At 46.6% G+C, this 15,765-nt stretch overlaps 1 protein-coding gene across 1 annotated transcript; it reads right to left on the minus strand.

The window, feature by feature from the left end:
* Positions 1–260: 260 nt before the first annotated feature.
* On the minus strand, positions 261–14,816 carry PIPOX (pipecolic acid and sarcosine oxidase). Its single transcript, XM_004385353.2, has 8 exons — positions 14,703–14,816; positions 12,347–12,495; positions 3,994–4,207; positions 3,322–3,504; positions 2,398–2,550; positions 1,833–1,991; positions 1,163–1,238; positions 261–872 (listed from the first exon to the last, which is right to left on the minus strand). Exons 1-8 carry the CDS (start codon positions 14,814–14,816, stop codon positions 742–744), a joined length of 1,179 nt encoding a protein of 392 aa, XP_004385410.1. The 3' UTR covers positions 261–741.
* Between the last annotated feature and the right edge of the window lie 949 nt (positions 14,817–15,765).

The following is a 15,765-nucleotide window of genomic DNA, read 5'->3' on the forward strand; positions in this document are numbered from 1 at the left end:
GAGGTTACATGGAAAAGAAAGCTCACCACAGACTTTAATGCAATGCATTATTTATTCATTTGTTTGTTCAACAAATTTCATTCAGCAAAGATTTATTATGCACTTAAGATGAGTCAGGAGCCCTGGTTGCACAGTGGTTAAGAGCTTGGCTGCTAACCAAAAGGTTGGCAGTTTGAATCCACCAGCGCTCCTTGGAAACCCTATGGGGCAGTTCTGCTCTGTCCTAGAGGGTTGCTATGAGCTAGAATTGACTTGATGGCAGTGGCTTTTTTAAGATGAGTCAGATATTATGGGAGTTTGTGATGGAGGGTGGCTCTAGTTTTAGGAAAAGGGGCTTCAAGGGCACCAATGATCTACTAGAAATTATCCTGTTTACCTTCCCCTGGGTAGATTTAGTCAAATTCATCCCAAGTGCATTAAGCCTCAGGGAAGAGAATTTTAACAACTGCCTTGGTCTCCTGAGCCAGTCCTTATGCCCTCTTCCTACTGAGACATTCATCTCAGAGATCCTTGCTGTTCTGTGATTATAAAATATCTGATCAACCATCTAGGGGCAAGAAAGTAGTAGGATTGGGGAGCTGGCCAGGGAAAGGAGGGGACTCAGTCATCAAGTGTTGGACTCAAGAGAGGCAGAAGAAAAGGATAACATCTTGCGGCCACTTCCTCCATCTGAGAACTCCTCCCCAGCATAGAGTTTTATTCCCAGATCTAGTGCACAGAAGAGAGGCTACTGGCCAGGGGTCAAAGGTGAGCTTTGCCAAGGCCAGGGAAGCGGCTGATTCGAAAAGGTGTCAAGTCGTAAGATGGCGTTAATTTCATGCTTAATTCATACAAGATCTTCCCCACAACAGGGGACAGCTTGAATCCATGCCCTGGGAAGAGGAAAGGAGGCTGTCACACACCTTCAGAGACAAAGAGGCTGGACTACTTGGAAGTCTCCTCTTTACCAGATAGGAGTAACTCTCCTCTTGGTCGCGTCCCAAAGCCCGAAGCTGCCTCCCACCATGAATACCCCATCTTCTCTGACTGTCCAGCTCCCTCACGCACTCAGTGTCTAGGTTTCAGGACCTGTCTGTCCAGCTAAGAGCATGGAAAATACCACTTTGCCGACACCAAGGTAGATCAGCTGTAAGGCGCCCCATCTCCCCCTCCTCGGGCTCACCAGAGAATCCAGCCCCGATGACAATGTTGTCGTACTTTGGATGGCGATCAAGAATGAAGTGCTTGTCAGGGGTGTTCTAGAAAGAAGCAATCACACCTGTGTCCTTTGAGGATAGAGGGAGAAGGAAGGACTGCAGGCTCTGAAGGGAGGGGACTGGGCTGCATTTCTTTCCAGAAAAAATGAGAATGGGGCCCAGGAATGCTCTCTGCATGCCAGCGCCCCCTCTGGGTTTGCCAGTCTTTCTCATTTGTCCATCTGCCTCTCTTCTCATACAGAGCTATGAACACAGTAGGTGCTCAGTTAATGCTTGTAAACTAGCTTTAGCCAAGATGCCTTAGGCCCTGGTGACATCTGTCTCTTCTCTTTCCCTAAGGCCCGTTTAACGGGCACATCTTGCCAAAAAATCTTTTAGAGCTCTTCTGGGAAATGCAGTGAAGGATTGCCAGGCATAAGCCTAGTTTCCTAATGAAAAAGAATATGAATAATCCCTAATGGGCCCCCTCTGGTAGAGGTGAAGAGACCCTCAGAAATTAGCTAGTTTGTTTAAAGTCATGTACTCTGTCAGGGGCCAAATAGAGTCCAGCCTGACCAACACAAGGTCTGTCTGTCTCCCTCCCCGCTGTTCTCCAGAGCTGTGAGGGGGCCTGGAGAGGCTGCCCAGACCCCTTACCGTGTACATGCAGTGCTCCATAATGGCAGGTGTGGGTCCTAGGTCAGGTAAGTGATCTCGGACAAAGCGGCACAGGATCTGGACGTCTTGGTTATCAGAGAATGCAGAGGGGCAGTCCCGCTCCTCGGGATCTGCATCGTTGCCGTGGTGATAGCAGACCTGGCTTCCAATCAGAGCAGTGTGAACAGTGAGGCTGGCCTTCTGTGCAAACCCACCCAGCCAAGGACCTAGGCAGGTTTGCACACAGTGTCCCCCATCCATCATCCCAGCCTTCCCCAATTCTGAAGGATGCTGTTTGGTGCCACATGAGGTTGCCTCACTGTCCATTCCCCCCACTGACCCTATGTTTGCAGCAGTGTTTAGGAATGTGAGATCCTCAAAGGGAGGGCTTCCTTTGCCAGGACTCAGGACATCTGAGTGTCTTGCACTACAAACAGTGAATAGTGGAGTATGCTTCTGCTGCCGCCCACCATGATCTGAGGGACTCTGTTGAGAGGAAAGTTAGACCAGCTGCCCCACGCCTGCATGGGCACCCTATTAGCCTTCTCTTGGCCTTTCTGCTCACCTTCACCAGCCCTGGGTACTCTCCTGCCGGCAGCCCGTAGATGTGGTGGGGAGCCAGGTCCAGGCCCAGGCTCAGGAAGCATGGAAAGGCCTGGGACACACCATAGCTCCCAGGAACTTTCTCACGCCAGTAACACACGTTGATCCGCAGGGTCTTGGAACAGGGAGAGGAAGTGGGAAATGAAGAGGGAAAGCCATGGAATTCTCTAGACAGGGAATGTCGTTTCTCCTAAGGTACTGCAGCTCTTTAATATAAGCCTGAATGCCCACCTTAACTCATACATCCTTACTTCATCCAATTCTCATGTCATCCACATGTTACATGTTTCATGTTACGATGCACAAAAGTCTCCTAATCTCTCTCTTCCCCCATTCTTACTCTTCTCCCATAACTCTGCCTTGGCCCTACTTCTCTTTCTCCAGGAGTTAATAACAATTCACACTTATTGAGCACTTATTATAGGCCAGAGTCCCTGGGTGGTACAGTCAGTTAATGAGCTCAGCTGCTAACCAAAAGGCTTGAGGTTCTAGTTCACCTAGAGGTGCCTCAGAAGAAAGGCCTGGCAATCTACTTCTGGGAAAACCAGTCATTGAAAACCCTATGGAGCACAGTTCTACTCTGACACATGTGGGGCCGCCACGAGTCAGAATTGACTTAATGGCAACCGGTTTTTCTTTTTTTTACTATAGGCTAGGCTGTCTCCTTAGAGCTTTATATACATCACATAATTTAATTCTCTAACAGCTTTATGAGGTAGCTATTATCCCCCATTTTAAAGATGATAAAACTGAGGCTCAGAAGGTGAACTAATTTGCCCAAGGTCGTCCAATAGTAAGTGGCAGATTCAGGACTCAAACCTGAGTCCATTTATTTCCAAGGCCTCTTCTCTTAAGTACCAGCTCACAGGCTTTCACTCAGCCTTACCTGGAGAGGTAACTGAATTCCCAAGGGACTGAGGAGCCGGTTGGTCCAAGGACCTGCTGTGATGACCACACTCTTGGCTTGGTAGCTCCTGGAGGTGGTTTTTACCGTGACTGGGAGCCCTGGTTTTATCTCCGTCACCTTCTCTCCATCATGCAGTATGCCTCCCAGCTGTCGAACTGCATACTGAAAGGGCAGGGAGGGGGAGAGGCAAATTAGTTGTGTATGTGGTTCACTCGTGTGGACAGAATCCTTCTCAGGATAGAAAACAGAAGCGGAATCTGGACCTCCTCTCCTACATTGACAAGGCCTAGCAGAAGGTGTGGAGTCCCTGGGTGGTGCAATCGGTTTACGTGCTTGGCTGCTAACCGAAATGCTGGAGATTCAAATCTACCCAGAGGTACCTTAGAAGAAAGGCCTGGCGATCTATTTCTGAAAAAATCAGCCATTGAAAACCCTATGGAGCACAGTTCTACTCTGACACACGTGGGTCATTATGAGTTGGAATCAACTTGACAGCAACTGGGTTAGCAGGTTGTATAAAACTGCCCAGACCAAAGGGTCAGTACTGAGGCCAGCAAGGCTGTCATTCAAGTGGGGGCCCAGGGATGGCTGATTAGAATCCAGATGCCCAGAACAGGGAGACGCATTGCCCCTAATGCTGTATGATAGTGCCTGGAGGGCTTTGAGGGCCTTGTCTGCGTGCAGCACTCCTCCAGACTTGTCCAAGAGCCCCGCTTCTCCCCCGGTCAGCCGAATATTTGGGAAACATTGCTTCAGTTCCTCAGATGGAAGAAGCTGGTGTTCCACCCCTTGCCTGGACAGAGTGGCCTGGATGGTCTGAAATTCTGGGTGCTCCTTCTTTCCCAGAAGCAGTAGTCCAGTCTGCCTGTGAAGAAAAGGGACATCTGGGTGAAGGTATGTGTCAGGGCCTTGGGCCATTTGTTCTCATTCTTCAGCAGGGCCTCTGGTTCAGGCATGGGCATGGAGGCGAACCATAGCCCCATGTTCAAAGAACAAGTAAAGTCATCCAGATCCTGTTGTAAGAGCCCCAGTATTGTAGAGCTTGTTTCCGCCCATTCCCAAGTCTGCCCTTGGCTCTAACTATTGGTTTGTTTGTCCCTCCATCCTCCAGCCTCAAGAATAGCTCCCTGGGGGCAGAGACCCTAAGTCCTCTCTTCTCTTCCGCACCTTGAAAGTAGTAGGTGTTCAGTCAGTTTGATAAGATTTCTTCCTCTTCTGCCTTCCCCCGACCCTATTCACTATTTTGATCTCTCTATTCTGTATCCTTTCTCCTCCCCACTCTACCTCCTACTCTGTTTCTTTCCCCTTTCCTTTTTTTTTTTTTTTTTTGTCATATTATGTTTTGTCTCTTCCTGTGTGTCTAGCTCTGTCTCTCAATTCCTTCTCAGGGGCTTTTCCATTTTGTGCAAACAGTCCTGTTATGGGTTGAACTGTGTCCTCCAAAAAGATACGTTGTTGAAGTCCTGTCCCCTGGTACCTGTGAATGTGACCTTGTTTGGAATTAGGGTCTTTGAAGATGTTATCAGTTAAGTTAATATGAGGTTATACTGGAGCAGGATGGGTCCTAATCCATTCTAAATGGTGTCCTTATAAAGGGAGAAAAGACACAGAGAGACAAACAGGGAAAAGAGCCGTGTGAGTTATGACTTACGTTGCAGCTACAAGCCAAGGAATGCCTGGGGCTACCGGAAGCCAGGAAAGATAAAAACGGATCTTCCCCTTAGAACTTTCTGAGAGAATATGGCCCTACCAATACCCTGAATTTGGACTAGCCTCCAGAACTGCAAGACAATAAATTTCTGTTTTTATAAGCCACCCAATTTGTGGTATTTTGTTATGGCAGCCCTAGGAAACTGATGTTGTTGTTGTTAGTTGCCACTGTGTCAGCTCTGACTCATGGCAACCCTGTGTATAACAGAATGAAACATTGCCCGGTCCAGTGCCATCTGCATGATTGCTGATAATCAGACAACATTCTGTTGTGACCCATAGGGATTTCATTAGCTAATTTTGGAAAAGAAGTAGATCACCAAGCCTTTCTTCCTAGTCTGTCTTAGTCTGGAAGCTCTGCTGAAACCTGTCCACCATAGGTAACCCTACTGTTATTTGAAATACCAGTGGCGTAGCTACCAGCATCATAGCAACACACAAGCCACCATAACTGGGAAAGCTGACTCTTGTTCTAGTCCTGGCTGTGTGACCTTCATCTGGTTACTTACCCCTCTGGGCCCCAGATTCCTCTTCTGTAGCACATGCCTGTTGAACTGTTGGTGGTTCCATACGGGGTGGTACTGCCCTCTTCCCAGAGGCATGTGGAAATGTGTTGGGGTCCATTTTTCTGTTGTCACGATGCCTGGGGTTGCCACAATGCCTGGGGTTGGTTGCCACTCACATTTAGTGGGCAGGGGTCAGGGATGCTAAGCCTGAAATACTCAAAAAGGCTTCACCCCAAATGCCAATAGCATGCTCATGTGGAAACACTGTTGGATAGTCTCTTAGAGATCCAGCAATAAATTCAGTGATTCTATGATTTTGTTTCTCCCTGTGCCTCCCTCTGTTTGTGCTTCTTACTTCTCTTAGTCTATGAAAGCTGTTTCTCTATAATGCTTTCCATCTCTCTGTCACAAGAGACCAGAGCTCCCTTTCTGGGGGGACTGATCTAAACAATGGAAGAGCCACCCTGATCCTTGGAACCATTCCTGTGGTCTCTCTTGGTTTCGGCAGCTGCAGTGACCAGCATCAGCCTGTACATCCCCCAGGTATTGCATATAAAGCTCGTAATAGCCTATAATGGAGTCTCATGGATATTACATGCTTCCAAATCCCACATTATCTGGTTGGAGGGATGAAAGAGAAGATTGGGAGGGGGTAGGGACACAGTGGGCCCTGGGGCCGGTGTCAGTACACAGAGCCGCGCAGCATGCCCAATCCATTTGCCATGGCCCCCGCCTACCCAGCATTCACCGCTGGTGAGATAGCAACGAGAGCCTTCTGCCTCTTCAAAGCTTGTCAGACGAGAGATACTGTAGAAATCCCCACAAGTCAGCAGACAGTCTTTATCTGTAGCCTCAAAAAGAACTTCAAATTGGTTCTCAGGTAATGAAATCTTGCCTAGTAAACTTCTTGGTCAACAGGATCATTTAGAAATTACCAAGGTGTATGTTCTTGAATCCTTTTTACCTAACGGGGCCAGGCCTGGGTAGTGGTCTGGCTTAACCCTCAACTGGCAGACATAGTGTCAGACCTCTGGCCTGGAGATTCCAAAGCACATGTTCTAACCTCTGCCTGCAATATGCCAGCCAGCTTTGGTCCCTCATACACTCTGAGATTTGAGATTTACTTTCTTTCCCTTTCTTCTTCCCTACTTGCCTCCTTCCTTCTTTCCTTCCTTCCTTGAAAGAAGAACAACTCCTCTTCCAGGGATGTACCAAATGGGAAAAAATGAACTCATGCCAAGACAACAGGCAAATCTGTCAAATTATGAAATGCTGAGTGATGTTCTAATGCCCAAGGGGTCCTGTGTCGGATGAAGCAGGAGCTCCCCATCCCTACCAGTAATCAGCGAGCTGATTCTGCCGGTGAATGTAGTCATTGTGCCGATTGTAATCATTTTGCTCCAGCTCTCTGCCCCTGTGACATTTATTTCTTAGCCCAGATATTGATCTAACAGTGGGAAATTTTCCATCTGAATTTGTGATGCTGGACCCTGCCCTAGTCTAGAGAGGCGTTTGGGAAATTCTCATTTTCCATGGATCACAGTTGAGCTATTTGGCCTGAGGGAAACCGTGCACTGCTGGAGAAATGCCTTGAATTGGAGAGAGATTTTTGACCATTATGAGCAAATCAGAAATAAATGTAAAACACTGCCTGGAAATGCAAAGGCTTGTTATTATGGGAGATAGGTGAGAGGCTCCTGTGGGAAATGCTTAGAGAATTGGAAATCAGTCAATCAAGACCGAGATTGGAAAACAGGCGTTTTCCCCCCAATATGAAGATAGATGACTTCCATGGGCAGATTGAAAATCATTTAAGTGCTTATTTTCTTAATGGCTTTTCTTAGATCCCAATAAACAGACTGCTCATTCTGCATCAATTTCTCACCCCTGTGCTCTGGGCCTCCCTCTCCCCTTTTTCTGCCCAGATCTAGGCTACAACTTTTGGGAAGAAGAAGGGTAAGAAGGGACAAGGGCATCTGCAGGAAAGAAGAGACCAGAGTGGCCAGGAAATGATTGGTCAGGGTGGGCTGGAAAGAAGAGAGAGACCTGGAAACGAGGACTAAGGCTACCATGGCTAGAAAAGATGGCAGCTCCCAACTCCCTGAATACCTGTCAGCTGAGAGGAGAGCATTTCATATGAACTATGCCTTTTTCCCAACCCTAGTTGGATCCAGCTATAGGAACTGGTAATTGAAGATTCCTCCCAAGGGCCTTGTTGGCTCCTCTATGGCCCAGCTTAAGCCTCAGATGTGATGTAGGGAGTTAGTTGGTGATCAGGCATTTCCACTAGTTACTATAGCAGGACAGAGTGCAAAGTGGAGTGGGGAAGAACTGGGGAGTGGCGGGGGGACAGAAAGGGAGAAGAGAGCACTCCCTACATCTGGCACCTCCCATCCCAGGCTTCAGCTTTCCCCTCTATGGGTTAAAATTGCCAGACAAAGCCAGCTCTCAGAGTCACCTTGGGGAAGGGACTCAAATGGGACCTGGTAATGGCTGCTGTCTTTGTTGGTTTTGGAGAAGCTCTCTGCTTTTCATCTTCCGCTCAGTGGGCCGAGGTGGAATTGGTTAACAAAGATTGCTCCAGGGAGGGGATGTGGCTGACAAGCCAGACACTTCGCAGACACAGGAAACACAGGAAGCAGCAGCTGCGGAGGGGGCCACCAGGTTCTGCCAGCAGCTGTACTGCCTACGGCTGTGATCTTGTCTTATATTGTCAGCTAAGCAGGGGCAGCCTGGGTCAGGAGCTAGATAGCAGGACTCAAAGGGAGAAGGCGGGGCAGGAAAGAGATGGGCAAAAGAGCTGGGATTTGCTGTTAGTATAAGCGTCCTGGCTGTACACATCACAAAAGATTCAGACCTTGTGATCTGACACGTGTCATTGTTCCCAGCATATATGCAAATATTCTGAGGCTACCCATGTTTAGCATGCCACTGTCATAAGAAACAGCAGAACAGAATAGAAAGAATTGGACACCTTAACTTCCAACTCCTGAAGGCTCTTCCCCACCTTAATGATCATCATCAAATAGCATTAAGTAAGTACGCTCATAACTATCAATTATATGATGGTATTGTGCTGCTTCTTCTGGAAGAACCTGGAGAGAAGTAAGAACTGCAAAGATGATGACTCATTTAGAACATCAGAATTAGACGCAAAAGCTAAAGGAACTAGGATGGCTTTTGGCTCAAAGGTGGAGCTGTATTCAAGTACCATTCTGAGAATGAGAAGTATCTGTTCTGTATCCCTACTAAATAAAAGAACCAAATGAATTAGTGTGCCTTAGTAAATTAGGTTAGACGTAAGAAAGGACTTGTTAATAATGAAAGAAGAAGAGTGTCTAGCACTGGTATAGCACTTCAAGGTTTTTCAAAGCATATCCATATTACTCTTCATTTTTCATGATTGGGGCTATGAGGTATCAGAATGATCTTTTAACAGAGGCTATGATATTTCCCTCTTCAAATGTACATTAGTAATCTTTTGTTTGGAGACGGGAATGGACGAGGTAACCAACTTGTGGTATCGTCTAGATCAGGGGTCAGCAAACTATAACACGTGGCCAAATTTGATCTGCCACCGGTTTTTATATGTCCTGCAAGCCAAGATGGTTTGTTTGTTTTTTAATGATTGGTAAAAAATCAAAAGAAGAATAATATTTTGTGATATGTGAAAATCATATGAAATTCAAATTTTAATCATCCATAAATAAAGTTGTCGATCGCCTCATATGCATGAGAAAACTGGAAAATGAATAAGGAAGACTGAAGAAGAATTGATGCCTTTGAATTATGGTGTTGGCAAAGAATACTGAATATACCGTGGACTGCCAGAAAAAAAAAAAAAAAACAACAAATCTGTCCTGGAAGAAGTACAGCCAGAATGCTCCTTAGAAGCAAGGATGGCGAGATTTTGTCTCACATAACATGATAACGTGTTCCTTGGACATGTTATCAGGAGGGACCAGTCCCTGGAGAAGGACATCATGCTTGGTAAAGGAGAGGGTCAGCGAAAAAGAGGAAGACCCTGAATAAAATGGATTGACACAGTGGCTGCAACAATGGGCTCAAAAATAACAATAATTGTGAGGATGGCTCAGGACCGGGCAGTGTTTCGTTCTGTTGTACACAGAGTCGTTATGAGTTGGAACCGATTTGACGGCATCTAACAACAGTGGAAACCCTGGTGGCGTAGTGGTTAAGAGCAGTGGCTGCTAACCAAAAGGTCAGCCGTTCAAATCCACCCCTAACCAAAAGGTCAGCAGTTCAAATCCACCACTAACCAAAAGGTCGGCAGTTCAAATCCACCAGGAGCTCCTTGGAAACTCTATAGGGCAGTTCTACTCCATCCTATAGTGTCGCTATGAGTCGGAATCGACTCAACGGCAAGGGGTTTGGTTTTTGGTTTTAACAAAAACAAAGTTTTATTGGAACAAGCTATGCCCATTTGTTTATATATTGTTTGTAGCTGCTTTCACGCTACAATGGCAAAGTAATTTGCCAACCCCTGTTCTAGACTAAGAGTATAGTAATTCTGGGATTTATATTAATGGTTTAAGACCCTGATTACTCAGTAGCACCCTTCTCATGAGGTTGTGGAGAGAGTTAAATGTGTTAATATGTGTTAAGAACTTAGAACTTAGTTCCATATTGTAAACACTATATATATGTTCCTCTTATGATTATTATTATTTGTCAGATACTGTTCTAAGCCCTTTATATACTTATCCTCACAACAACCCCATGAAATACGTATTACCCCTATTTTACAGATAAAGAAACCGAGCCTTACAGAGTTTAGTTAAACAGCTTTTAACCTCTGCTCCAAACTGCCCAGCTAGGAGTTGAGATTTAGAGCCAGATCTGACTGGTTCCAAAGATCCTTCCAAATTCTTGTCCCCCTGCCAAAGAGAAGGATTGAGAGAATTGTGAGATTATGAGAATCTTCTACCCAAGGGTCTCTTTCCTTCTCTCCTTGAGCAATTTGCCTTGATGTCCATGTTGCTGCCTCTCATCTATCTCCCCCTGCCCTTCCTCTTCCATCTCTCAATGGAGACAGGATACAGCTGACCCAGAATAGGTGGAAGGAGCTACCATTTATTGAAAGGTACTAGGCATTATGCCAAGTATTTTACAAAAGTATCATTTAATCCTCATAAAGCCCTATGAGGAAAAATAAGAACAGAAAGATAAACTTTTCTAAGGTCACACAGCTGTTAAGATGTAGTACACAAAGTCAAACCCAAGCCTGTCTGACTCCAGAATCATCTTCCCTCTGAAAGATTCCAGGCACTCACCTAACCTCTTAGTTGCCTCATTCTCTGCTGAGAAAGAGTTTGCCTTCTAAGGCATGGGGCAGTTCTTTCAGCACAGGATACCCAAGCAGCATTCACAGACAGCTGACAGAGAGGGGTCCTTTTGCCAGGCCACCCCTCAGCAAGACATGCTTCTTTATTTGGGTGCTGGGTGCATGAGCTGCCTCTGGTTGGAATAAATCTGTATTTAGCTGCCCTGGCTGTATTTGCATAATGGATTTCACTTTGTTCTTAAGTTAATGGTGTTTTTGCAACAGAACAGTAACCTCTTGGTTCCTGGCCATTAAAATAACTGCCACCCTGAAGGGTAGAGCCAAAGTTTTGTAGGAGGTTCAGTTAAGAGCCACAGAGAAGGTGGGAGGTATGGTTAAGGTCCCCATTGCACCAGGATTTGTGTGCCTTCTTCCCCACTAGTGTTTGAAAGGTCACTGAGGGTGGAGTCTTAAGAGTTAGAGTCTTGGGGCAACAGGGAAATAGCTGCAGTTTCACTCCCTGGCAGGCAGTCCAGCCTGAGGAGCACCTCCATTTTGTTCCTGTGAAAGGAATTTCAGAATGAAATGGATCTATAGACCTACCACCCATCTGTCAGTTTGTCATACTGTGGTGGCTTGTGTGTTGCTATGATGCTGGAAGCTTTGTCACCAGTATTTCAAATACCAGCAGGCTCACCTATAGTGGACAGGTTACAGCAGAGCTTCCAGACTAAGACAGACTAGGAAGAAAGGTCTGGTGATCTACTTCCAAAAATTAGCCAGTGAAAACCCTATGGATCACAGAATATTGTTCGAGACTTCAGCTTGCTTATTTTGGACTCTTGATGAGGAGGGACCAATCACTGGAAAAGGACATCGTGTTTGGTAAAGTGGAGGGCCAGTGAAGGCAAGGGGAACTCTCAGTGAGATGGATTGACACAATGGCTACAATATTGGACTCAAACATACCAACAATCATGAAGATAGTGCAGGACTGGGCATCATTTCATTCTGTTGTACATGAGGTCGCCATGAGTTGGAGCCAACTCTACAGCAACTAACAACAACATGAGGGTGAAGACCCAGCATAAAGAGTTACAATGCCAGTAAGAATATAAAGAATTAAGAAAGCAGCCTTCTCCTCTAGTTCAGTCCCTACCCTAAAAGAGCCTCATGGTCCCATAGAACTATAGGTACAAACTCCAGCAATTCCAAGCGGGCCTGCCCAGCTCTGGTATCTGCACACAGTGTCGTTCCAGCCGTTTTCCCAATTCAACCTCTGCTAGCCTTGGACACAAAGTCTGAACTCAGAGCCAGCTGGACTTGTGGGGTGATCATAATGACAGTGAGCAGAATGTTTCGATGTGGCCGGCCCTTCCCTAGGCCCTACGTCCTTCCCATCATGTTTCAAGTGTTCATGGCACTGCCACCTCACACGCTAAAAGAGCCTCCAGGTGTAGGGCCCTGAGTTCAATGAACTCCTCCCCCCAGACCACAAGGAAACCTGTGTAATTGGGTTCCAGCCTCGTGCTCCAGCTGGGCCCATATCTGGTAGCACTCATCCATCATCTGGGTATAAAAGTCTTCAGGGTATGCCCTTCGGATAATCCGGCTCTGTCCATGGGAGCTTCCTCGGGAGTGCGGCAGAAAGAACTGGGAGTGGAGAACAAGAGACAGCTGAAGCTGTTATTCCTGACACTGTGCCCTCCCCTCGCCTCCCCTCCCCTAAGAGGAGCCATCTCATCTCATGCTGTCAACCAGGAACCACTTATTCATCAAATATTTGTATACGTACAATCTTTCCAAATTCTCCCTTTATGACTAATTTACTGATCTGGCTATCAGGATGGTTCTTTAGTAGCGCTAATTTAGGCTTCCTTTTCGCTGGCATCATTCGCATTAGGAAGTCCCTTTGTTAGCTAGTCTTCACGTATCCTGCTGCAGTCTCACCTCACTTAGACTCACAGAACACCAGAACTAGAAGGAACCCCCTCATTTTATGGACAAGGAAACTGATGCTGACTTTATTTCTCTGTGGCCTCAGATCACTCAGGGCAAAAGAACCACTTTGGGATTTAGCAAAAGATGGGGGAGTTTTCCAGGAAGTTGAACCAGGAACTCCTCCGGCTTTGAGAAAACTGATGGAGAAATGAAAAAGGTTTTCTAACCAGTCCAGCTCATTCGGAGTAAACCATAACCAGCCTGTTGGGCTGCGGGCAGAATGGAGGGGGAGAGACCACTATGAAACCCTTGGATGGTGGACTGCATGAACTCATCCTCAGAAGGACTCTGCAGATACGCAGGACTTATCACATTTGCAATGGCTGCTGTGTACTGCGTTGCATGAGGGCACCTTCTCCAAAAGGAAAAACAAGGCCTCAGTCTTACTTTCTGTTTATCAAACAAGGAGGCTGTTTGTCATGGATTAAATTATGTCGCCCCAAAAATATGTGTATCAGTATGGCTGGGCCATGATTCCCAGTATTATGTGCTTGTCCTCCATTTTGTGATTATAATTTTATGTCAAAGAGGATTAGGGTGGGATTATAACACCTTTACTAAGGTCACATCCCTGATCCAATGTAAAAGGAGTTTCCCTGGGGTGTGGCCTGTACCACCTTTTATCTTACAAGATATAAAAGGAAAGGGAAGCAAGCGGAGAGTTGGGGACCTCATACCAGAAAGAAAGCAGTGCCGGGAGCAGAGCGTGTCCTTTGGACCCAGGGTCCCTGTGCCTGAGAAGTTCCTCGTCCGGGGAAAGATTGATGAGAAGGCCGACAGAGAGAGAAAGCCTTCCCCCAGCTGATGCCCTGAATTTGGCCTTTTAGCCTACTTTACTGTGAGGAAATAAACTTCTCTTTGTTAAAGCCATCCACTTGTGGTATTTCTGTTATAGCAGCACTAGATGACTAAGACACTGCTATTATCCAGAAGTGGCAGAAAAAAACAAAAACCTCTGCTGGGTTCTGGGGTGAGGCCAGGAATATGCTGGGAAGAATCCAGCCTCCTAGGCTGACAAATCATCCTTTGCTACTAGGCAGATCTATCTTTACTTAACCCTTTCATGTCCGGCAGTACACAGAGCAGCCATGAATTTTTCAGCCTCTAGGGTTTATTGGGAAGCTGCTGTACCACTGACAATGTGTGCTGCCGCAAGACAGGGGCCTTTATGACTGTTTGAAGCTGAGGAAACGGGCGTGTGCCACAAATTGCTATTTTTACAAGGTATTGTATGAGGTGTCTGAATTTTTTATAGGAAAAATAGAAATTTTGAAAATTTTTATTTGTTACACATATGTACCAATAGACTTCAGAGGGGACTCTGGGGTATAATTAGTGGTACTTCCTATGTACCACTAAACACTTTGGGTAGACTTGTGGGAGGGGCCAAGAAAAAAAATCCATACTACCTACCAAAAATTCAGACGCACGCAATAATTCAGCATGTTTCCATAAATGAAAACACATGGTATCAACAAAAAATTCAAAGCAGAAAATAACTGGGTCACCAAAAGGTTAAGGTTGTCCAAAGGCGAACTAATATTTTTCTGGGCTGGATCAGTCAGTTGATAGAGAAGAGACTGGGTCACAAGAAAGAAGAGAACAGGGCCTGCCTGGGACACTTCTTAGTCAAGGTCAGGAACTGGGAGGCAGTGAAAGTAAGAAAGTGCCTACAGATCAAGTCGGGTTCTGAGGGAGGGTGGAACTATCTATGAATTGTCATGAAACACACCATGCAGTTAAACTGATGACTTGGGCCCTTTGGTGTAGTCCCATAACCTGCTGGCTCTTGAAACCCCTCTCTAAGGGAGGAGAGAAGGACAGCCCTTAAGGTCAGGAGTGCAAAGGTAACACAGTACCTGCTCCAGAAGAAGGACACTCTTCCCGTGTTTGGCCAGGTGATAAGCAGTGAAGCAACCCTGGATGCCTGCCCCTAACACAATGGCATCATAGAGATCTTTCTGGAAAGCCATGATGCTCAGTTAGTCAGCTCTGCAGCCACAAGAGCCCACAAAGGAGAAGGCAAGCAAAGGCGAGCTCCTAGCCACAAGAGGAGGAGTAAGGCAAAGTCCAGCCTGGTTAGCGTTCCCACAATCCCCTGGGGCCAAGTCCTCCCCACTCCCTCCACCACCACCCCCTCCGCCAAAGCGTGGCACAGGGCTCAGGCTCCACCTCCCCTGCAGAGCAGAACTGGGTAGTCTGATTTGCGAGGTTTGGCCCAGCTCAGCTGCCAGCCTCACCCTTGTGTCCCTCTAGCTTTCTATTCTTGGCTCAATTATTGTCATGCAAATGGGGCTCCTTCCTATGCCACCTTCCTGTCTCATTATGATCTTTGTCTCAGGACTTCGGCCCTGGAATTTCAATGCCTCCTAGATCAAGCTGGGCACTGGGAATGCTGCCTCCCCCTGCTGGCTTCCCTCTCTTCAGCCTAATTTCCTCTGGAGTCTCTAGAGGGACAAGCTAAGAACTTGGCGCTATGCCCAGGGTAAGGCCCATCTCCCTGGTGGGTGGTGAGGTCAGGGGGTGGATACAGGGGCTGACTGGGAGGGCAGTTTTGTGATTATAAAATTATTCTCAGCATGTTTCCCTTTCATTTTTTAAAAAGAAGAAGAAATTCTCCCTAAAATATAGAAAAGACAGAATGAGAGGAGGCGCCTTCTCCTCCAGCAGGGAGAGGGGACCAGGCAGCAGCCACTAGTGCAGGGCGGGGCCCTGCAATGAGCACTCCCTGTATGCCAGATCGTGTGCTAAATAAGTACTTTTACATGAATTTGGAACAGATCTATGTTTTGTGGGGCCTAATTCTTATCCAATTTGTGGATCCTCTTTAAGAAAAAGAAGAGCAAAGTTATGAATACAAAATTAGGTGCCAGGACAGGAAGAGACCATGCAGTTAAGGAGCCCTGTGGCTGAAGTTTCATT

Source organism: Trichechus manatus, unplaced genomic scaffold (genome assembly GCF_000243295.1).
Source record: "Trichechus manatus latirostris isolate Lorelei unplaced genomic scaffold, TriManLat1.0 scaffold00138, whole genome shotgun sequence".
In the NCBI taxonomy this organism is placed as follows: domain Eukaryota; kingdom Metazoa; phylum Chordata; class Mammalia; order Sirenia; family Trichechidae; genus Trichechus; species Trichechus manatus.